Source organism: Vombatus ursinus, unplaced genomic scaffold, assembly GCF_900497805.2.
Source record: "Vombatus ursinus unplaced genomic scaffold, bare-nosed wombat genome assembly UNPS02011353.1, whole genome shotgun sequence".
Lineage (NCBI taxonomy): Eukaryota > Metazoa > Chordata > Mammalia > Diprotodontia > Vombatidae > Vombatus > Vombatus ursinus.
Window position 1 is genome coordinate 602651 of NW_020951131.1, and position 22723 is coordinate 625373.

General features: G+C 47.8%; 1 protein-coding gene across 1 annotated transcript in view; it reads right to left on the minus strand.

Annotated features, from left to right (window-relative positions):
* Window positions 1-2344: 2344 nt before the first annotated feature.
* Window positions 2345-22723, minus strand: part of DOCK1 (dedicator of cytokinesis 1) — a 523683-nt gene continuing 503304 nt past the window's right edge. The window contains exons 48-51 of the mRNA XM_027855939.1: window positions 18718-18916; window positions 14307-14457; window positions 10967-11118; window positions 2345-3626 (exon numbers count right to left, since the gene is read on the minus strand). Of these exons, the coding sequence (XP_027711740.1) occupies window positions 3531-3626; window positions 10967-11118; window positions 14307-14457; window positions 18718-18916 (598 nt within the window). The 3' untranslated portion in view covers window positions 2345-3530. The remainder of the gene's footprint in view (window positions 3627-10966; window positions 11119-14306; window positions 14458-18717; window positions 18917-22723) is intronic.

A 22723-nucleotide genomic window follows, 5' to 3' on the forward strand; every position in this document is an offset into this window, starting at 1 on the left:
AGATCTCCCGAGTTGGAGGAAGAACCTGGGGGTTTTGCCCGAGACCTCGGACCTCAGGACAGACAATGCTCTTGTTATGAATCCGTGGCTGAATTGACTCCCAGAAGCTTTCCCTTTCTGCAGAGAGAGTCTGACTCTTTCATTACAGTTGACCAGGGCAGCTGTGGAGTGAAGCCCCAGTCTGCCCCAAAGAAACCTCTTCCTTCCACTCAGTCTTATGCTTAATGGGTCTTCTTCATGGCAGGCTTAAGAAATATCACTTATTATCCCAAGTCTCCTGTGCAGAATTTCAGAGGATTTAGAGCTAGCAAGGTCTTACGGGTCATGGAATCCCACCTCATTGTGTGTGAGAGGAAATGGAGGCACAGAGAAGGGAGGGATTGGCCACAGTCCAAATACAGGGCACTCTGGGCTCCCTGTGCAAGCTCTGGCTCACTCTCCAGGACAGTTGCAGTCAGTGACCCATATGCCCAAGCTCAGCCAAGGTCAAGAGTGTGACCTGGTAGCCAAGAATATGAATACAAAGCTAGGCTGCGTGGAGACCTCTTAGGTAGCTCTCAGGGGAGAGCTGATGCAGCTAATCAGAGCAATCTCATCCAGCTTAGGAGGGAAGGAAGGGGAGGGTGTGGAAGCAGAGGACAGGGTCAACAGTGTTGAATGTTGTTGAAGGAGGTTGATAAGGATGAGGGTGGAACAAGAGCTAGGAGATTCGGGAGCAAGTTTAATGGTGAACTTGGCAAGAACTATTTTAACAGAATGCCGAGACTTGTTTTCCAGACTGAAGAGGACTGAGGAATGGGAGGCATGGAACTCAGACCACCTTCCAAGAAGTCTGGCAGTGATAGGGAGGAAAGACATGGGGTAATCTCTTAAGGGGACACCAAGATCAAGGGAAAGCCTTCGTTTTTTCAGGACAGGAGAGACATTTTCAGACCGAGAAGGAGTCAATAGAACTTATTCTAGAAATATACAAAGTGGATGGTAATTAAAATGCACGGGTGAAGTTGATCACACAGCAGGCAAAATTGGCCAAAAATCAACTTCTATATTAGTAAGGTCCTTTGGTTCAGCAGCGTGACAAGATAGCCCAACACTGGCAGAAAGCAGAAAGAGCAGATTGCTGGAGGTCAGGTCGAGTTTTAACCTCTTCAGAAAAGCCTTAGATATCGTACACTATATGCTACAGCTTCATTGAAGAAAAGGTCCATCTATGCCTTCTCTTATTTGACAACAGGCATTACACGAACGAGGACCGGAAGACCAAAGATAAATCTGTACGATCTTACATTCGACTATTTATTCAGAAACTCTACTGAAAGTTACCGTTCTATCTTTGATTAGACTATTTTGTTCTTTTCAAGTATCTGAAAAAAAGATGGTTAAAATAAGTTTGCTTTCTTTATGTAATATTCTTTAAACATTGCTAGCACTTAACACAGTGCCTGGCACATAGTAGGTGCTTAATATACTGATTGATAAGACTCTGAAGCAGAAATTGGAACAGTTCTGTCCATTGAAGAGGGCTTGTAGCTGATTAAAGGTATTGAATTGCATTACCATCCAGGACATAAAGGAGCGGTCCGAACCTTTAAATGATGTTGGGAGTCAGGAAAAGGCATAGTTATGAACCGGGCGACTTGGTATCTGTGACAGAGGGTGTTAGCTGCTGTTGAGTCTAAACAGAGAATAGAAGCAGGATTCTAGGAGGGTGAAAAATAGTAGGAGACGTCTGGGGCTAGAAAGAGAGTGTGACAAGACTGGATTGATGAGGAGACCACGTGAGCTCATGGGAAGGTTTGTGGGTGAGTCTCTGTGTGGATCCCAAAAGGACTGGATTTGCCTTGAGGAGGAACCTTGATTTGTGGCAGTGAAAAAAGAGGGAGGATGAAGCTGGTTCCCAGCCCTCACTGCAGGGATGGAGCATGGGCTGTGTCTCGGCCACAGCGCTCCATCATGAGGAGGAATCATAAGAGTTCCTTCCCATATTTGCACAGCACAGCTCCAAAACCTTAGTCACCTCTGCATGGGAAAAGCGAAAGCCCAGGTTTGAGGAAGGATACGGCGAGAACTGGAGCTTGGAGAATGATGCCTGAACGGCTCCAGCACACAAATCACTGTTTTGTATTTTTGCTTCCTGTCTAACGTTAGAAAAACAGGACTCAGTCACAGACAGATGACCGAGCGTTCTTGCCGAGGAACCATGCATGTGTATATAACTAAATCGTATGGAAAAGCACTGGAGAAATAACAAAGTCTGCATTTACCTGGAAAGGATGATAGCGGGGGTGACATTAACAAGGTCAGATACCAAGACTTTTTTTTTAAATAATATTTTATTCTTGGGAGTCAGTGACACATTTACGACATCTACGTCAAGAGCATAATGATTGTAGCGAATAAAAAAAATATAGTTGGCAGAATAAAAAATTAGGGAATAAAAAGTTAGTCTCCATATTTTTTAACCATCATCCAATATTTTCAGGATGTCCAAATTCTAAAAAAATGTTATTTATACACTTTTAGCAGTTAAAAAATTACGAACACACACTGGGAATCACCTCTTGTAATAGAAGCAGGCACCGTACGCATTAAAAACATTCTAAGACCCGTCATATATACACACTTCTGTACAGAATGAAGACACAGGACAAAAAGATTTCTGCTAATCAAAACCACTTATGCATGTTATTATGCTTTTTCTTTTTAAAAAAGAAAAACTTCATCTTCTTATTGTCCATATTGATTTTCCCAAAATGATCCAGTAAGTTCTAATGATGTTTCCCTCCACCCCCTCATAAATTAGTATTTGTTCAGTAGCTGAAAAATATCCTATTTTAAATTACATCAGACTGAATGGAGGGGGCCTGCTGTGAAAGGGGAGGAGCTTGATATGTTGATGAATTAAAATATGGTCAGTCGATAAGAAACCACTTGGAGCAAAAAAAAAGAAAAAAAAATTTAAATTGGCACTCATTCTACTGGAATGTGGGCCCTACGCCCAGGGTGCAGCCTCAGAGGTCACCTCCCCTCTACGAGTCTCAGCCCATTAGAGGATATCTAAGGGTGCTTCTGGCTCTCAGTCCTACGATCGTTTCAATGAGTACTCTTCAGTTTGGGAGCTAAGGGCTCCTGCACATGCCACTCCTTGCAGAGCTATGGACGGGCACGTGTCCTTCCTGTCTGATGGGGGTCATCTGACCCGTCTGCTAAGTGGATCATTTGGTATGAAGAAAGGGGACCTTGGAGGAAGAGCTCCCCAGTCACACAGATGTCCTTGGCCACTGATCTAGCTGGCCACCACCTTTCAGGAACCCACTGGCGTGGGCCTGGGCCAGCTTTACTTGAGTGCCATTTTTGTTTGGTTTTGACTAAGAAGCATGCTCCATTGTTAGCCAGGAATTCTCTTCCGTTAGAACATCTGTACTAAAAGTTAGACACGGCAGGCCCAAATGAGGTAAACAGCAGACTTCAAACCTATTCAGGGAGAGGAAATAGTACAGTTTGATCTTTGGAGAAAGGCCCGCTCACTCTCACTGCACAATCCCAGAGTCAACGGAAGCTTGCTTGCGAGTAGTCTTTGGAGGAGGCGGGGGCGGTGTTTTGCTTGGCAATGGGGGGGGCAGATTCTAGAAGGAAGAAAGAAAAGGAGGCAAGGCATCAATTCAATTCGATTCAACATAAGGCCAACTGCTGGGGAGGGCAAACTAAAAACAAAACCACCTCTGCCCCAGGGAGTTTACATACTGCTTGGAGAACAGTACATGTACACAGATACCAAATCAATCAACTAGCATGAATGAGCACCTACTATGTGCCGGGAGGCAGCTGGGCGGCTCAGTGGATACAGCACTGGGCCTGGAGTCAGAGAGACCTGAGATCAAATCCAGTGAGCTGGAGAAGGAAACGGCAAAGCTCTCCAGCATCGTTGCCAAGAAAACCTCAGCTGGTGTCACAAAGAGTCAGGCATGGCTGAACAACAACTGATGTGGTGAGCCTCTAGAAAGGAGTCTGAAATACTGAAGTAGGCAAACTAACGAACCAGTGGTCTTAGTTAACCACACACAGTTGTGTGAAGACTTCGGGTCTGGACTGAAGCCACCTTTGGCTTAGAAAACCCTTTCCCCTGATTGTTCTATGTTGATAAATGTGCCAGAATGGTGGGAAGGGACCCACTAAGATGAGAGGTCGTGGTGTTGGGTGTTTGCTAGCTAATTCTCAACATCTCAAGCCTGGAATTCTTGGGCCTCCTGGTCACCATGAGAGCCTGTGAGGGGCAGAATGGCTGGTCCATGGCCATGGGCAGACTAAGTTTCTTGAGGGCAAGGATCTTTCTCTGCCCTCCTAGTGACTTACACACTGCAGGTTTTCTGCAGGTGTGTGTTTGTAGAATTTAACTACCCCACACAGTTTGAACTTGAGTTTTCTTCAATCAGCACTTGCTTCCATCTGTTTATCTGATGATAAACTAGATTTAAATCCAATTTCAACTGCAGTTTAAATTAATGATGTAAAAAAGACCATTGAAAGTATGGTTAAATAATTCACAAGAAAAAGAATTCCAAACACTTTAAAGGCAACCATCGATGGGAATCCAATCAGTCTACTCTGCTCTATTCAACTCACTGTATTTCTCAGTCCTTGGCATAACTTAAGCCGGGCCCCTACAACTTTTGTGGGTAACGCTGCTGGAGTCCTACTTTAAGGCAATGGGTGACTTTCTCTCCTGCTAAAATTGCTGTCCCTCCAATAGTCTGCATGAGGGAGGGTTTATGGCAGTCACCTCCTTTTGGCACCGAGATGAAGCTGGACTCTCTTTCTACTGCACATGCCAGTGTGTGCCCCCACTCAGTAGCACGTGAGCAGTCACAGCTCTGCAGGATCACTCAAAGGAGACTAGTTTTCTTGTCATAAATCAGGCCCTCAGACCCTGGAGAAACCTGAAACACGCTAATTCACTCATCATGCTTCTTCATGGTCCAGGATGAGCAGGAGCAGATTCCCAGTGCTGCTCTGGGATTTGTTTTAAGCGAAATAGTGCATTTCCACGAAACCAGGCCCATCTGGGGAGGTAATAAAAGCCTGGCTGTTGGGAGAACCCACAGGCGCTGCTGGCTGGTTCCCAGGCTTAGTTAGTAAAAGGCTGTGGGAGTGCCCTCCTCCCCCCTCCTAAAGTTGGGACCTCAATTTTCCTCATTCAATTATTCATTCACTCCCCATTTATCGAGCATCTACTCTGTGCCAGGTGCTGGCACAATGATCCTTGTCCTGAAGGACATACATAAATAAATATAAAATATACACCAAGAACCTATAATATACTTGGTCTATTTAAATTGTATTCAAAGTAACTGTGGCAGCACCAGCAACTGGGGGTGCCCTAAAAACCTCCTGTGGGAGGTGACACTTTGAGCGGAGCCTGGATGGAGGAAGGGGATTCTATAGGTGGGGAGGAGGAGGGAGGGTATTCCAGGCTGGGGGGACAGCCTGGGTAAAGGCACGGAGATGAGAGATGAAGGAACAGCAACAGGCTGGTTTGGTTTGGATGGGGGATATTTATATTGTCCAAATTTTTGTTGTGGTGGGTTTTTTGGTCATTACTATCTGTAATTTCTTGATTTTTTCCAGGTAAAACATAACTAAGCCCATTTTTCTATCCTTCTCAAAAAAGGCCCTTGGGCCCTTTTGTGCTTCTGCCTCTCTGCTCCTCCCCCTCTTTCCAACACGTGCTCGGCTGATCCAAGTTCTCTGACCTTAGAGCCCACCCCCTCATTCTACAGGTGAGGAGGCTGAGAACCTGAGAACTGGGGCACTTGTCAATAAGTGTCTGGGGTGGGGTTTCTCTGACCTTAGGGTCAGTGTTCAGATCCTGACTGACATTCAGAAGGGCAAAACTTCCAGGAAAGAGAAAGGGATGGTCCCCCTCCAATCAGGGCTGAGCTGATGGCACCTGAAATGCTGCATTCCCCTCTGAGGAAGGACGTTGATAAGCTGGAGCGTGTCCGGAGAAGGCCTTGCCTCCAATCTCACCATGGGATTCATCCCATAGATCTGACCCTATCAACCCCTCTACTCAGTACAAGCCAGTGGTTCCCTATTTCCTCCAGATCACAAAGAAAGTCCTCTGTTGGCTCTTAAAGCCCTTCCTCACTGGCCCCTCTCCTACCTGTCCAGACTCATACTTCATTCTTCTGAACACTCTCTATGTAGCTTGTGTATATATTTTGCCTCCATGTTTTCAGGACTGAGCATAGTACCTAGCACATAGTAGGAACTTTAAGAAAATGTTTATCGATTATTTGTAACTGACTTGACTGAATACCAGTGATTTGTCAGAATCATATTTATGGATTACCAAAAACCCAGAAAGGAATACAACGAAAACGTCTGGCATTTTAACAAAGATGTGTTTAACAAAAAAGGTGTATATTTGGAACTTTCTTAGGTTATAGACAAGCAGACTCAAAGCTCATTGTTTATACTAACTGTACATCATTATGTTTCATCTGCTAAAGCCTCGATCAACATATTGGGAAATAATGAATCAAAAGTCCCTGGATTTTCTCAAGCCCAATGTCTTGATGTCAGGACCATTAAGCCAAATAGCTGCTTGGAGTACGAGAGTGAAAGAGGCTTCCCAGGGGACGATGGGGAGATGCGGCCGCCCTTGGGAATTCACTAGATAACAAAGTCTCCTCCGATCTGACAAGGAGATATGACCACCCATCACAACCCAACCATCAATGAACGCCCAACAGCTCTGTGGGGCTGGTGGCGGAACGAGGGGGCTGGAGCTGCCGTTGGTTCTGGCTTCATAAATCAGACCTAAACCATGAGTCCATTACCTGGAAGAGCTCACATTCTGCAAGTAAATTAGGCAAGAATGAAACAACAAAGAGAGCTGGGTAATTAATATAATTGGATTTACAATTCCATTATCAGGAGGTCTAAATTTAGCAGTTATTCACTCTGAGAACCAAGGAGGGGCCGCATGAGGGATAGTATGCTATCCTGGGGCTACCTCTAAGAAGTCAGTCACCCACCAAGGGTCGGCTTGGCCAGAAACAAGAACGTCCTTGGACGTCATTCTCAGCCCCGTGCCCTCAGCTATGACCGTCAACCAGGCCGGAGGTCACTACTGCTGTCTGAACACCACGATGTCATCTCCCGGGACGGCCTTTATTCCTAACTCCAAACCAATCTGACTCACGAGGAGACTTAATGAGTTCCCCGTAAGGCTTTTTGATTGAACAAATAATTAAAACGTCTTGATCGCTGTTTGTGCTCCTGCCTCAGTGTGTCCAAAGGGCTTCCAAGGACACGGGTACTAGACGTTTTCTACTTGGCCTCAGAGGGAGGGACTGGGGAAATGAGAGGAACAAAGGTACAAAGAGGAAAACGTTGTCTTGAAAGGAGGTTTCCCAATCCCAAGAGCTGTCCCAGCGAGGAAATGGTGGCCTCAGCAGAGGAGCGATGGGCTCCTTGAGAGGGGAGGTCACCGCTTGCTGGGCATGGCCAAGGGGGATTCCTGTTCAGCGTCGGTCGGACGGCTGCCAGTTCAGAGATCATTAGATTTCTCTAGCTCTTCCCAAACCTCTCAATCAATCAATCAATCAATAAGCACTTTAAGAGCCTACTACGTGCCAGGCACTGTGCAAATCACCTGGGACACGAGACAGGTGAAAACACAGCCCCTCCCACCCAGAAGCTCCCATGCCAACGAGGGAGATAATGGAGAAATACTTATTGTCTCAAGCAGAGGGATACTGGGGGAATGGGAGCTCATCTGGGGGGGAGGTGCCGGCAGAGGTGGAGCCTGGCAGAAGGTGGGAGTGGAGATTTGTGAAGGAAGCCAGGGAAGCATTGGGCTCAATGGGGGCCATGGCTTTCTTTTGGAAAGCCCAGTCACAAGGGGCAGCATCTACCCGCCCTATTACATCCCTCAGGAGACCTACGGCCTGCACCAGGACACTGAGCCACAGACAGTCAGATCCTTGAGGGCAGGAACGGTTTCATTTTATCTTATTATTTCCAGAGAGAAGTACAAGGCATTTCTCATCACAGGCGCTAGATAAACATGTGTTCAGTTGGATTAAATTGTACACTTGGCTTAGTCTTTCCATACAAAAAAGCTAACAAAGAAAAAAATCTCTTCTCTACTCTGTAAGAAGGGAGATGCCCAATATGGAAACCCCTCATAGTATGGATGGAAAAAAAAATCCTCTTAAAAAAAAGAAATTGCACATTGGATTTATGCTGTTTTTTAAGAACAGAGAAACTCCGCCCCCCCCCCCAGCCTGGTGAAAACCGTCCGCCCCCTAGTTAGTGAAGCCTTCTCCATTCTGAGCCTTGCCAAGAATCCTTACTATGTAATTATTTCATTGAGAATGAATAACAAGAAACATGGTGGGGGGTGGGGGGAAGGAAGGTGGACAGGAATATTTTCCAGTCTGGAACAGACTGAGTTAATTCAGTAAGATCACAAAGAAGGAGGAAGAGAAAGCAACCAGGCTGTCCAGCCCCAGGGGCCTTAGCTCTCTTATGCCTAGCGGTCAATTCCATTCTCTCCCCTCCAGTCCTGCTGACCGGCGCCCAGGCCCAATCTGTCACCCCAGGATGGGCCAGGAGGAGGGCGAGCCCCCAAGAGGTGCCTCACTGCCCCATAACCACAGGGCTCACACTGACAGGGGCCTTTCCCCTACAAGCCGTTTGGCCCCTCCCCAGGACAGACACCTGGATGACAATGCTTACAGTAGGCAGGCGAGGACTTAGTTCCAGCAGTGGACATGAGAACGGGCCTGAGATGGAACTAGGGACATGACTTATGCCAGGAAAAATCATCCTTAGCCCACGTGGTGAGCACGTGTGTGCATGCGCACACACACACCCACACATGCACACGCACATGTACACACACACCCCCACACTCATATATACTCACACTCACACGTACACACACACATTCACACTCATATATATTCTCACACACATACACCCATACACACAGACACACATATACACACACACCCACACTCATATATACTCACTCACATGTACACACACATTCACACTCATATATATTCTCACACACACATACACTCACACATACACCCATACTTACACATTCTCACATACACATACTCACAAACACATACACACACTCTGACATACACATACACTCACACTCATATATATTCACACACACATACACCCATACTTACACATACATACTCACACATATACACACACACACACTCACTCATGTTTACATACACACGTACAAATATACATTCTCGGATACACACACATACACTCATGCTCACACACTCACATACATTCACACATATACACACTCACCTGTACATACAGTCAACACATGCATACACTCACGCACATATAACCAGCCTGGGCAGGTCCTCAAGGCTGCCTGCGGCCCTTCGCCATCCCAGACCTCAGTGGCCAATTACCGGACATTGTCTCTCTGCCCTCCAGGGTCCTGAGTGCGAGCTCCCTTCTCTGGGGAGGGTTTGCTCTTGAAGCTTTGCCGTGATGGAGGAGCATGTTTTCAACCCTAGCCTCGGTGAACAGAGGCAGGAGCGATATCACAGAGACTGAACTATTTGTGATTTCACTGGTATTGGGAACTCCCAGGTGAGCAAGCTCCCCCCCCCAATGCAGAATGGTACCTTTTCTGTAACATACGTAATGTCTTAGAGGGACTTGCCCAAGGTCACGGAACCAGAACGAGTCAGAGGCAGGACTTGAACCCAGATCTTCCTGGCTTTGGGGCCAGCTCTCTTTTCATTACCCCACGCTACTCCCCAGGCAAGTGAAAGCAATGGGTAGTGTAAAGAGTGTCGGCCTTGGCACTCTCTCCTGTAGTGTCTCTGTGACCTTGATCAATTCACTTCCCCTCTTTGTGCCTCAGTTTCCCCATCTATCAATTGATACAGTTGGACTAGATCACAGTACAAACCTCTGCTCCTTAAGTCACGTCCCACGGGTGGCTGCCTACTTTGCCTACACGTAAGGCTAAGCTTGCCACTTCCCTGTATTTTGTCCTCCCTCCCTTTCTGAATTATTTGATTCAGAGACTCACTCAGAGCTGGAACACAGCTGAGATCATTCACTCCTCTTCATCATACAGAGAAGGGAACTGAGGCTCAAGCACAGGGAAAGGACCTGCCCAAAGTCACCCAGTTTGTAAATATCAGGGCTGGGAATCAAACCCAAGACCCTTGATTCTAAACCTGAAGGTCTTTCCCATTGCACTACATACACCTCTCCCGTGGACCCATCCTACTCCTGCCTCCATGAGACTGTAAGCTTCCTGAGGGCAGGGGCCATGCCTTCGCCATCTTGGCATCTCTAGCCATGCAGAGCACATGGGAGGCATTGCCTCGCTTTTTGCTGGAGGAGTCAAGGGACCCTAGAGAAGAGCTTGTTACTGAGAGGTCCAGGACGTCAGGTAGAGGGGCTGACATCTCTGCGGTTGCCTCTGACTCTTCAACAAGCCACGTGAACCTAGACAAGTCCCTTTACCTCTCCAGGCATCGGCTTCCTCTTCTGGAAAATGAGGATGGTAAGAGCGCTGAGCTCCCAGGGTTGCCGTGACTTAGAATTCACGGTGAGATGCTCGTCCCAGGTAGCATGGCCAGTCAGCCATGACGGATGCTGTCCACCAGGCAAGTTGAGTCTGACATTTTTCTTTTCTTTCTAGCTGTGCTTGATTAGAACCGGAGGTGCCTTTGGCTAGATAGCACTAACACATTGAACCCGAGAAGCTTTCGAAAATCAATTTCTTAATTGATCTCTAATGTTTCCTAGCAAGCCAAATCCCCAGCATTTCCTCCCATGCTAAGTCATCAGCCCTGGTGTAGATGAAAGCTTTCATAATCAGAGGGAAGAGGTTCTGTTTTTCAGAATGGAAAAAGTTTCTGTAGACACACGCTGCCGATGGCCAACTTACCCGGTGATGTGGGGGCGGGGGTGGAGGGGTTGTGGGGCTCATCGCGTCTTGATTTTCCATTAGGTTCCCGTAATCTGCCATGCTGCCTTTCAAAGGTAAAGGCGGGGGAACGTCAGTCATTTCCAAGCTCGGCATCCCATTCAGCTCCAAACCTGGAAAATGAGGATTCGTTAAATCGAATCAGTGTTCTGATTGAGGCTGGTGTACACTCAGCGGCTGCAGGGTTATTCTGTGAGCTCCTGGGTGTGATTTAGGAAAAAAATACCAATGCACCCAGCACCTTCTGGTAGACAGCTTCTTTTACATGGAAGAGAGAAAGGAGAGGAGGATGGAAGACAAATGATGGAAGCAACCTAGGGCTTTAGAATGCAGACCCACTTCCACCGACAGCCGCTGGTGCTTCGTGGAGGACAGAGGGCTTCTTGAGCCCCAGGAGATCCTACCTAGGGGGAAAAGCACTGCCAATGGGCTTGACGATGGATGTTAGGTCTGCCATGCCAGGCCGAGCCGAGGGAACCCTAGAGACGAGAGACTCATCCCTGGGGGCTGTATGCTGGTGGAATCTGTGCATGAGTGTTGTTTCAGCAGCCTGCTACCACTGAAATTCCAGTGTTTGTTCTTGGATAGGGTGGGGTTGCATTTGAATGGAAGAATGACTAACTGAAAAAAAGCATTTATTAAGCACCTGTGCCAGGGACAGATATACAGCATGACATAGTGGATAGAGAGGTGGCCTCAGGAAGACCTGGATTCAAGTCCTGCCACTGTGTAACTCCAGGCAAGTCACTTCACCTCTCAAGGCTTGAGGCAAATCTCTATGAGGGCTCAAGCCATGTTGCACTGGCCAAGCGAGTTTCCTCCCGGGAGTTCCCCATACCAGTGAAAGCATGAGTCCAGGCTCTATCCCTATCTCTATCCTACAATGTTCCTGTTACTGGACATCTACATTCAAAAGGAAGGTAGTTCTTGCCCTCAAGGGGCTTATGTTTTAATAAGGGAAGCCCACTTCTAGGTAGCAGTGGTGGCCAGGGAGGGGAGCTTGGGCCTGGGGAGTTATGGAAATGGTGTGGGGAGCCGTAGAACAACTTATCGTCATTCCCTCTTGAGAATCGATGGTAATACCGTTATGATTACTGTTGGGGAAACTGTGCAGAAGTCTTACTAAGTCCAGGCTACTCCTAATGTAAAAACCTCTCTTTCTAACACCAACATTCTGCCAGGGACGCTGTATGGGTGCAACTCATTGAATGCTCCACTTAGAAAGGTTTCGTGTTGTAGAGAAACCAGGAGACAGAGAAAACACAATCCATGGATGCAGGGAGGATGACGCATACTATACTGACATGAAAAAAAAATAGTGTCAAATATAATAGCCTCAGAGGTCAGACTAGAGGACATCAGGTCTGACCCCCTCATTTTAGAGATGAGTAAGCCAAGCCTCAGGGAAATTGAGGGATTTGCCCAATTTCATAAGGAAAGAGTCAGAGGTGGGGTGTTTTCTAAAAGAGGGATGGGCCAGGCAATTTAACCAGAGGGAGGGGATAATAGGTGTAGAGCCCAACAGTTCACCGGTGACCAAAGTCCTCTCATAGATGCCCCATGGAGGGTTCTTGGGAAGACCTGGATGAGAACCACATGAGATGAGAAGGCACAGATGGGCTGTGACCAGTGCTGGTGCCCACATCAATGAGATCCTGAACCCATCAAAGCGAGGGGAGCTTTCCATGTCATATCCCTGACACGAGACATGGGAGAGCATGTCTACAGTTACTGTCCCATTGATAGCTCTGAGAAAAAGCCCTAAATTAGAAATACTCATGGAAAAGGTCACCAGTTACTTTCCTTTACAATCTCTTTCAAAATTGAAAGCCCCATTATTCTATGGAAAGAGGCCATTACTTTGGGTTGATGAGGTTCTAAATAAAACAGAAGTGAAAAAGAGACTTCAGAATTCATGGGGAAAACAGCAATTTTATACCTAGGAGACACAGATCCTCCAGACAGGATGTTTGCTCACTCTTCTTTCTATTGGAGGCTGAAATGAGAATATCTCTATTCCTAAGTATAGAAAGATGAACATTTCAGCCTCGAGATGCCTTTTTCTGTTTTTTTCCGAAGGTCGCTTTGATGGAATCCTCCAGGGGAGACAGTCAAAACTACAGATCCCAAAGCCCTCCTCATCATAATGAGGACTAGAAGGAGAAGCCTTCGTGGACATGCTCATGAGTCACACTTACACAGCAATGAAACTTCAAAAAAATGAAAAATGAGGGTGGGGGGAAGGGTAGTGCAGAGAATACGGCTTCTGCTTGCTTCCTCCTTCTGGGGCAGCTGGGGGCGCCGTAGGATAGGGCGCTGGGCTTGGAGTCAGGAAGACTCATCTTCCTGAGTTCAAATCTGACCTCAGACACGTACTAGCTGTGTGACCCTGGGCAAGTCACTTAACGTTGCTTGCCTCAGTTTCCTTATCTGTAAAATGAGCTGGAGAAGGAAATTGCAAACCACTCTACTATCTCCGCCAAGAAAACCTAAAATGGGGTCACAAAGAGTCAAACATGACTGCTTTCTCTTTCATCCTTAGATCTCATAAGCACCAGAAAGGTTAATACAATTTCATTACTTGTTCACACCACAACAGATGTTTTGGGAGGTTACTGTTCTTTCCAGGGGAGGTAAGAAGTGAAAGGGCCATGGGAGGGAATCGGGGAAAGAGATGCCAATCCTGGGGCAAAAGGAGCCAGAGGTCTAATGACTCAGAGTCAGCAGGTGACCTGGAGACCATCTGGTCCAACCTCTCACTGACAGATGAAGACAAGGGAAATGACTTGCTTAAGGTCACATAGGTAGTAAATGGCAAAGCCAGCATTAGAACTCGGGTCCTGGGACTCCAAATTTAGCCCCCACCCCACTGAACACGCTGGGTCCCCACATGCTGAACTCCTGACTTCTTTGTTCTATGAGTTATTCAATAGCCCGCATTAAATTTTTTGCAATAAATATGTGCTTTCTTAAGTATTAAGCAGAGAGCCATTTGGGAGTCTGAAACACGTGAGGTTTTGAATTAAACCTTTGCACACAATTCTGCAGTAGCACGGGGGGGGGGCGGGAAGGGACGTCTGGTGCTCGTCCTTGAAATAAGGGAATGTCCTAAGAGTCAGCCTGGTGAGCCAGAGCTCGGATGCCTCGCGTCTTCCAATGGAATCTCGCGTTCATGCGAGACCTCACGAGTCTCCTGAAGAAGAAGAAAGCAGGCCCAAGGCGCACTGAGAACAATTCAGCAGCAGGCCCGGGCACACAGCACCTTCCCTGCTCCTCCCCTCCCCCAGGAGCCCCCACTTACTCGACTGCAGGCTGAAAGTCAGCTTGGACCTGGGGGTGATGGGGGGAGGCATCGGCTGACAGGACGGGGGGGACGGGGACACTGAGAAACGCCGTTCATTTCCAACCAGGATAACTTGGCTCTTTGGTCTCTGGGGCCTCAGTGGACTGATCTGCGTGGGAAAAAAGAGAGAAGACACTCAGGGTCCTGACCGCATAAACGACCCTTTTCGGGGCTGAGTGCAGGCTGACTCTGTTTCTTGACAATGACGTTGGCATCGGCCCAGAACGCAGGGCCATAAGAGCATAGATTTCCAGCTGGAGGGGCCCTTCGAGGCCGTCTGGTCCAGCCTGGCCATGTTAGAGAAGGAGCCAAGGCCAGGAGTAAAGCGTCAGGCTAGTAGAGCACGTCAGAGCTTGACTCCAATGCGCTCGCCCTTCACGCGGTGCCTCTCCGAATGGCCAACGCGGACAACCCAGACGGGGTGGTTTTCTAAGGGCCGGGAAGACGACAAACAAGCTGCTTAGGGCCTGCTCCAGTCTCATCGCTTGGCCCTGCGACCCTGGATTTCTTGGCGGTTCTCACCTTGGACGTGCTGGCGAGAAACTCCTCAGCGGTTCCTTCCTCTTAGGTCCCACGTCCATTCTGGGAAAGGGACGGCTTTCTTCCTCTTCTCTGCTTTCCCCCTCCTCCTCCTTTCTGGATCTCCTTGATCTCTTCCCCACCCCAGTCATTTCCCCGAGTTTATCAAACCAGCCAGCTTTATTTCTGCATTTCTTACATCTTGGGCTCACACTGGGAGGCCTGGGGGAGCTACAGCACTTAAAAAATGCAAAGGAATTGAAGCAATTACGAAGATTCTTAAATACAGCCCCTGACGAATGAGAGGACATAACCTCCATCACGGGACCAGCACAGTCCTGCTTGATTGGGTGCTGGACGGGGTCCACTTTCTGGAGGACATGAGTGTGGGGACAGTCTGCGCACATGCTTCTCAATCTGTCCGGTTTTGTTTCTTCAACCTGCCCCTGGGGCTCTCCCCTCCCCCTCCTCCCCGCCTCCAGAGGCTGCCGCGGTCCTAGGTGGTAGGGCTCCCTGTGTTTGGTCTCCCAGCTCTTCTCTTCTCTGGGACCCCCCCCCCCCCCAGTTCTAGTTCTGTGCAGGGCCTGGCTCCAGACACACAGTTCTTGGGTGGGTGGGTGCCTTATAGGAAGGAGAGATGTTGGCATTCTTTCACATGCTTTGACAGACTAGACAGGAAGTATTGTGCCTGGAAGGGAGCACCCAAAAGGCACGGCAAAGAAGGAGAATTTCTCTCTGGCTCCCGCATCCCAGCCCCATCGGCCCCCATCGTTCAGCTGTCACCATTCGTGAAGATGAGCTAAGGCCCCGCACCTGGCCATCTCCGATACTGGATGACCTTCTACGCTGCCATGGGGCTGTCAGAGAGACAGACCTGGGGGCCGATCTCACCTCTGACATTTGCTGTTCTGTGACCCTGGGTAAGTCACTGAATTCTCTGAGACTCAGGCAGCAATCCGGGATTGGCATCCTGAGTCACAGAGGGCGGGTGATCTGTTCCCCCAGGTGCCGCCCTGGGAGCTCCTCACAGTGACCGCTTCTCAGATCTTTTCGCTGGCTGCGTGCATCGTATGATCCTGTTTTCTCTCCTTCTTTATACTTCCAGAGGGGAAGGGGATGCCCCAATGCCACAGAAGCCTGATCCAGCTCTGGGATTCTGGCTTTCTGGCTAGAAACAGACCTTGTTTGGAAACAAGTCCATCCCAGAAACACGGGTCTGCAGTTCTATGCAAAGCCACAAATACTGCCGTGTGTTTCCAGGGAGTGGTATTCTCCGGTTAATCTCACATTGATGGAGCGCCTGCTGAGCACAGAACACTGTGCTGGGCTCTCGGGGAGAGCAGAGATTGAAAACCAGCTTTTCTGCATAGTCACAGAAGGGGGAGAGCACGGGGCCAGCTGTGAGGCTTCACTCTGGCTGAATCTCCTGCTCTCCATGACGATCAGAAAAGTCACCAGCCTCCAGTTTTAATCTCAACAAACTAACAGAAGAGCCGACGTGGGGGTCTGGCTGGCTTGACCAGGCCTAGTTGTCACAAGGGCTTGGTTTTTCTTTTCTTTCTGCCCACGGCAGACTGAGGCATCTGTTTTCACGATTCAGCAAAGAGAGCAGAGGGGTGGCCGGAAGGAGGCCCAGGCAGGCAGCTCAGCTTTGAAAGCCACAGGCTGAATTTATCAGGTTCCTGGACAACGCTGCCACATCTGCTCTGCCACGTACATGGACATGCTCATCGTACTTGGTGTTTGTTAAAGTCAGAATGAGAGAAACAACCTCCCAAACCCTGCCTTGGGAAGCCAGTGCCCACAGACGGTCACAGACCTGGAGCTGGGGTCACCTGGTCCAACCCCTTCATTTTGTAAGTGGGGAAACTGAGGCCCAGGGAAGTTACTGACTTGCCCAAGGACACACAGGGAGCAAGTGGAAGAGTTGATCTGAACTCGGGGCCCGGGAATCCACGGCTCTTTCCATTGCTTCCCATTGCCATCTTACCCATTTGACAGATATGGAAACTGAGGGCCAGAAGAATGAAGTAACTTATCTGAAGTCACAGAAGGCAGCCGGGGCAAGAATGGGGCCATGCCACTGCGCCACGCTGAGGGCCAGAAGGCAAGGCATCAGGTAGAGGCTGACGGCTGACCCGAAGCCACAGCTCTCCAGGGATAAGCACTAACAAAGACAGCCCTGGAGGAGGAGGGTTTTCAAGCTAAGTGGCAGGACAGACCGCGGGCTTCTGCCGGACGGGCACTGGGTTTTCTCGGAGCTCAGGCAAATGCGTGAACCCCCGAGGTAGCACTCTGTGCCCCACCAGCAGAAAGCCCGCGTTCTCTGCTGCAGAAACCCTGCGTCTCCTGGCCTTAAATGCAGTAAGGGATTTACCCTGGGAGGTTTTTGTAGCATTCTGGCTTACTTGAGCAGGAAGCTTACCAAGGGCACAGAGCCCTTCAAAGTCCAAGGAAGGATGACACCTACAGGCAAACTCCAGAGGCTGGCAGGAGGGGGCGTTCTCAATAATCAATCAATCAATATTTAAGAAGCACCTTTAAGTTCCAGGCACTGGGTGGTTGTCCAGACATTGCTTGAATACCTCCAAGGACGGGAAGCCCATCACCCAAAGATGTCCAATCTACTCTGGGCAGGGCTGATTTTTAGGAAGTTTTCCCTTTCATCAAACAAAGAAGCCTCTTTCCAAGGCAGTCCTCTCGGTACATGTAGGGGGTGGGGGGAGGCCCAAACATCCCTGTTCTTTTGCTGGAATCACCCTGAGGCCAGTGATTGTCTTGGACCATCATCTCGAGCTCTTCATTTTTGGCCCATTTCTGTGATTTCCCTGGTATCAGGAGCTCCCAGCAAGGAAACTCCCAACCCCAACACCGAGCAGCACCTCGTATGTGCTGACAGTCCCTAATTACAAAGGGACTTGTGTGGCGTCGCCCGGCCACTGCTGTGGCATGGGGAGGTCACTGACTCAGAGGCCGACCTTCTATTCCCCGCCATGCATCTCCTCTGGGTCTTTTCTGGCTCATGGAGGTCTTCCTAAAATGTGCTGTTACTCTGCTCCTGATGGGGTCTGTGCAGCGCAGAGTACAGAGGGACCGTCACCTCCCACACCCCAGAAACAACAGCTCTTACTGTAGCCTCAGGTCATGGAGGCTTCCATGGCCTCCATGGCACATTGTTGGCTCATAGTGAACATGGGGTCTACTAACAGCCCCAGATCACTTTCATCATCTGCTGTCTAGCTGTGCTCACCATCTTGTACATGTGAAGTTGATTTTTTAACCTTACTATAATTCAAATATAAAACTTTACATCTGACAGCCAATTCTATTCCATTTTGTCTTGTCAGAGTGTTGTTCTAACTTGTCAAGATCTTTTTGCATCCTGGCTCTGCCATCCAAGGAGTTAGCTTGCCTTCGCGGCCTGGTGTTACCCACGATTTTGATAAACAGGCCTTTGTCCAACTCATGATAATGACGGCCCATAGAACAAAGCCAAGATCTATGACCCTCCGACCCTGGGGGGTCGGCTAACCGAATACCCCTGGGGGCCGACCATCAGCTCACCCAGCATTTCTGACCTGTCTGGCTCACAGCTCTCCGTCTCTCCCAAAGAACAGCACGCCACTTTGATCGAAGACATGGCTAGAATCTAGATGCTGACCCACCCCTTCCTGCCAGTGCCGGGCTAGCAACCCAGACACAAATAGTGAGCCGGGACTATTTCACCTTCATTTTCCTGAGGGTCTCTTTCAATCCCAAATGGGTTGGAAGCAGACACCACCGCTGAAGGCTTTCACCCGGCTTCTAGCCAGCAGAACCCAAAGACACCAGCTTTTCCCTCCTCAGTTACCGTTTCGGAGAGGATCACCGCCTCAGACGGCTGCAGAGAAACGTCGGGGGGCTTAAATTCTTTATCAAATATCTCTTGGTGTTTGCTGTTCCTTTTTTCCTTCTTCTTGTCCTTCTTCTCCTTATCAAGGTCATCCTTATCCAACTTGTCCTGGGACCTCGAATGCATCTTCTTTGGCAGGAGGGGCTCCAGAACAAACCTAAAGGGAATGTGGTCGACTCTGGTCAATGAAAAGATTGACTACGCAGCACCTGATGACAGATGTTATTTTTTTTTCCTAAATGCAAAAATCATTCAAAATTCAGTTGAAAGACTTAATGGGAACAACAGAAGTTGGCCAGGACAGAAATGATTTATAGGATGTGATGATTTTGATGAAAAGAAATGTTATTTGGCATTCTAGGAATGACAGGTTGAAAAGAGCAAATCTCATGGTACCGCTACAGCAACACAGGACAGGGGATGGAGTCAACAGATCTGCTTTCAAATCCCGCCTCAAACACCCCCCACCCCGGTCCTTCCTGATCCCCCCATGCTCCTAAACTAGCCTCTATTTAACTGCTTTGCATAGATTATATTATTGTCGAATATATTTTGACACGTATTTGTGGTCTTCCCCAATGGAACATGAGCTCCTTCAGGGCAGGAATGATTTCACTCTCTGTACCTGTATTTCCAGCACCTGGCAAGTGCTTGGCACGTAAGAGACACTTAATGGTCACTGACTGACCGTGAGTACGCATGAAGCATTCTCCCCCTCCGGGGCTCAGTTACCTCATCTGTACAATGAGGAGTTACCCTGACGATCTCCAAGGTCCCCTCTTGCTTTAAATCCACGAATCCAATACCTGTAGTGCCCATTTCACAGGTTTGTTAGGAGGTTCAGATGAGGTCAGCTCTTATGGTTAAGATTACAAACCGCCATCAGCGGAATCCAACAGGTACACAATACACACTAATAAATGATCATAGTAATCGAGTGCTTGAGAAATCCAAAGATCCAAGATTTTGGGACAGGAAATCACTTTGACAAAAATTGCTGGGAAAACTGGAAAGCAGTCTGGCAGAAACTCGGTACAGACAAGTATTTCACACTGTATACAGATATGAGGTCAAAATGGGTACGTGATTTAGACATAAAGGGTGATATCAAAAGCAAACTAGGGAAGCATGGAATAGATTGCCTGTCAGATTTATGGATAAGGGAAGAATTTATGACTGAAGAAAAGATAGAGAGCATTATGGGATGGAAATGGATAATTTTGATTATATAAAATTAGAAAGTTTTTGCACGAACAAAACCAATGCAGCCAAGATTAGAAGGAAAGCAGGAAACTGGGAATTTTTTTTTTACATCATCTCTCTGGTAAAGGCCTCATTTCTCAAATACATAGAGAACAGAACTTTCACATCATCACCTCCCTACCCCTTGCCTCCAGACACTTTTTCAGCTTGCTTATATGTGACGTCTTCTCATTAGACTGTAAGTACCTTGAGGACAGGGACTATTTTCCTTTTTGCTTGTCTTTGTATTCCCAAAGTTTAGCACACTGCCTGGTACATGGTAAAGGCTTAATACGTGATTGTTGCCTGCTCTCCTGAAATACTGGCTTAAATGCATGCATGCAGGGAAAAAATGAATGAATGAATAAAAAAAAACTACAATCAACTGCAACTCCTCATCTCTCACTGTTATGATGAATTTGGCATTTAAGGTCAATCTACAAATATAACCCGCTCTCTCCATCTGTTTTTATACATGCAGCAGCGTTTAAGTGCATTGAAAGAGAAATACCTTATGGGCCCAAAGAAGAGGGGAAGCTACCTCCCCATTTCTTTGCAGAGGTGGAGGATGATGGATGTGAAGTAATGTATACTAGTCCCAGGCTCTGTGTGGTGCAGCTACATTCCATAGGTACTGGCCCTGTATGGACTCCAGCTACCCACCCCTCTCTCTGGTCATTGGTTTGAGAGTCTCTCTTGCTGCTGACATGCAAGAGATTCATACCAGTAACACCCCTCAGCATCACTGAGAAAATCAACTTCCTTCTTGTGAGATTGAGCTTTTAGAAAGAGGCATCTTAGCATGTTAGAGACTTAAAAAAAATAGAAACTACTTTTGTGCATATTTATTTCTAACATCTGCAACCTCTTCGGATGCAGTCAGCCAGCATGCCATCAGGGTACCCCAAATCTGGGGAGCATTTCAGATGGACTAACATTGGGAGAGTCCAAGGCATGCACCTAAAACTGACATGGGAAAATCTGCTGGAGATGAAGACAGTGGTGAAAAGCCATTCACGCCAGGTTTCTCTAGAATTCCTCTCTGCCTCAGGATGGGTACTGAGTTAGGGGACACTAAACACTCCCGTAATGGTTGGTAAGACACAGCACGGCTAAAAGGCGATGATGATTGAAAAAGAATTTAATTTCTTTTGAACTTGTGAGCTCCTTTCATCTATAGTAAAGGCATTTTCTCTTTAAACATATAAATGTAACTTCATAGGTTGTTGATTAGGTGAAAGAAAAATTTACCCAAATGCAAAATAAAAGTTTTTCTTTAATTTGTGAACGTCTCATCTGTGAGTCTGTGGTTGCATGGGCTCAGCCTTTCAGTACTTCATTTTTAATTGGACGATCATAGTCTCTATCAACATCCTCTTAGAAAGCTTGTTTTCCTCCCATGAGATAGGGAGGACCTGATTTTACAGGTAAGGTCACTGAGGCTCTGAGAGTGACGTGTCTCGCCTGGTGTCACTTGTCTGGGCACGTCCAGCACTGTCCCCTCTCTGCCACCCTGGCTAGAGATAAAGCTCTTTGCCATTTTCTTCTTTTCCTTTAAGCATGGGCATTTTGACTTATTTTCCCCATCCCATCCCGGGCTCTAACTTCCTTGTCACAACTGGGTTAGAGGGAAAAGAAAAAAGCACAGGATGACAGTGGAGTTGAAAGGCAACCTCCAGGTCACTGAGTCTGAGTCCTCCATTTTAAAGATGGGGACACTGAAGTCCAGAGGGCGGGGTCACACAAGCGGAATCTGGACTCCAAATCTAGCGGCCATTCCATCGCGATCACGCAGCTGAAGGGTATGGGACAGTGAAGAAGGCTGGATTTGGGGGAAGGCACTGAGCAGTAAGAGAGAGTGCAGGACAGGGGGTGGTTCTGGATCTAGAGGTCTTAGGGTTGAATTATCCCTCTGTCTCCTGCCTTGGATGAGTGATGTGCAAAATGAGGGGGTTTGGACCATCTGGCCTCTAACATCTCTTCCTGTCCTACATCTATGACCCTACTGTATGACCTGGGTGTAAACCCCAGCTCCGTTACTAATTACCTCCACGTCTTTCGGGAGGTCACCTCACCTCTCTGAAACTCAGTTTTCCTCCTCTGTAAAACGGGTGGGTGGGGGATTGTCTAGATGGTCCCTGAGATTCCTTCCAGCTCTACATCTATGGCCTCTTTGAACCCCCAAATTTATTATTCTTTATCTCTCTCTATCCGTGGACCATGAGTCTTGTTGAGTCTCCAAGATGGAGCATGGTAAAATGGACTTTTGCCTTCAAAGACCTCGCCTTGACTGAGCTGGTCATAGATGATGTGACCCCTCCCTCTGCCCATATCTCAGTATGGATGAGATGGTAGACTGTCCAAAGGCAGCCCACTCCTGCTGCCTTCAGGAAGATCTGGACATTCATCCAAATGGATACATAACGACAACCGAAATTCTCCAGTAGAATGGAAGCTCCTTGAGGGCAGGGACAGGTTTTCATTTTGTCTTTGGGTCTCCAGCATCCAGTATACGGCTGGCACATAGAAGAGGCTCGAAAGTCTACAGCTGGGAAGGAACTTAGAAGCCTCTCATTTTATGTAAGAGGAAACTGAGGCTCTGAGAATTAGAGGGACTTGTCTAAGGTCACACAGGCAGTAAACATCTGGTTGAATGAATTTAAAGCCCTGTGATATCAATGATGATCAGTGGAGATATCTATTTGCCTAACTGGAATCTTCT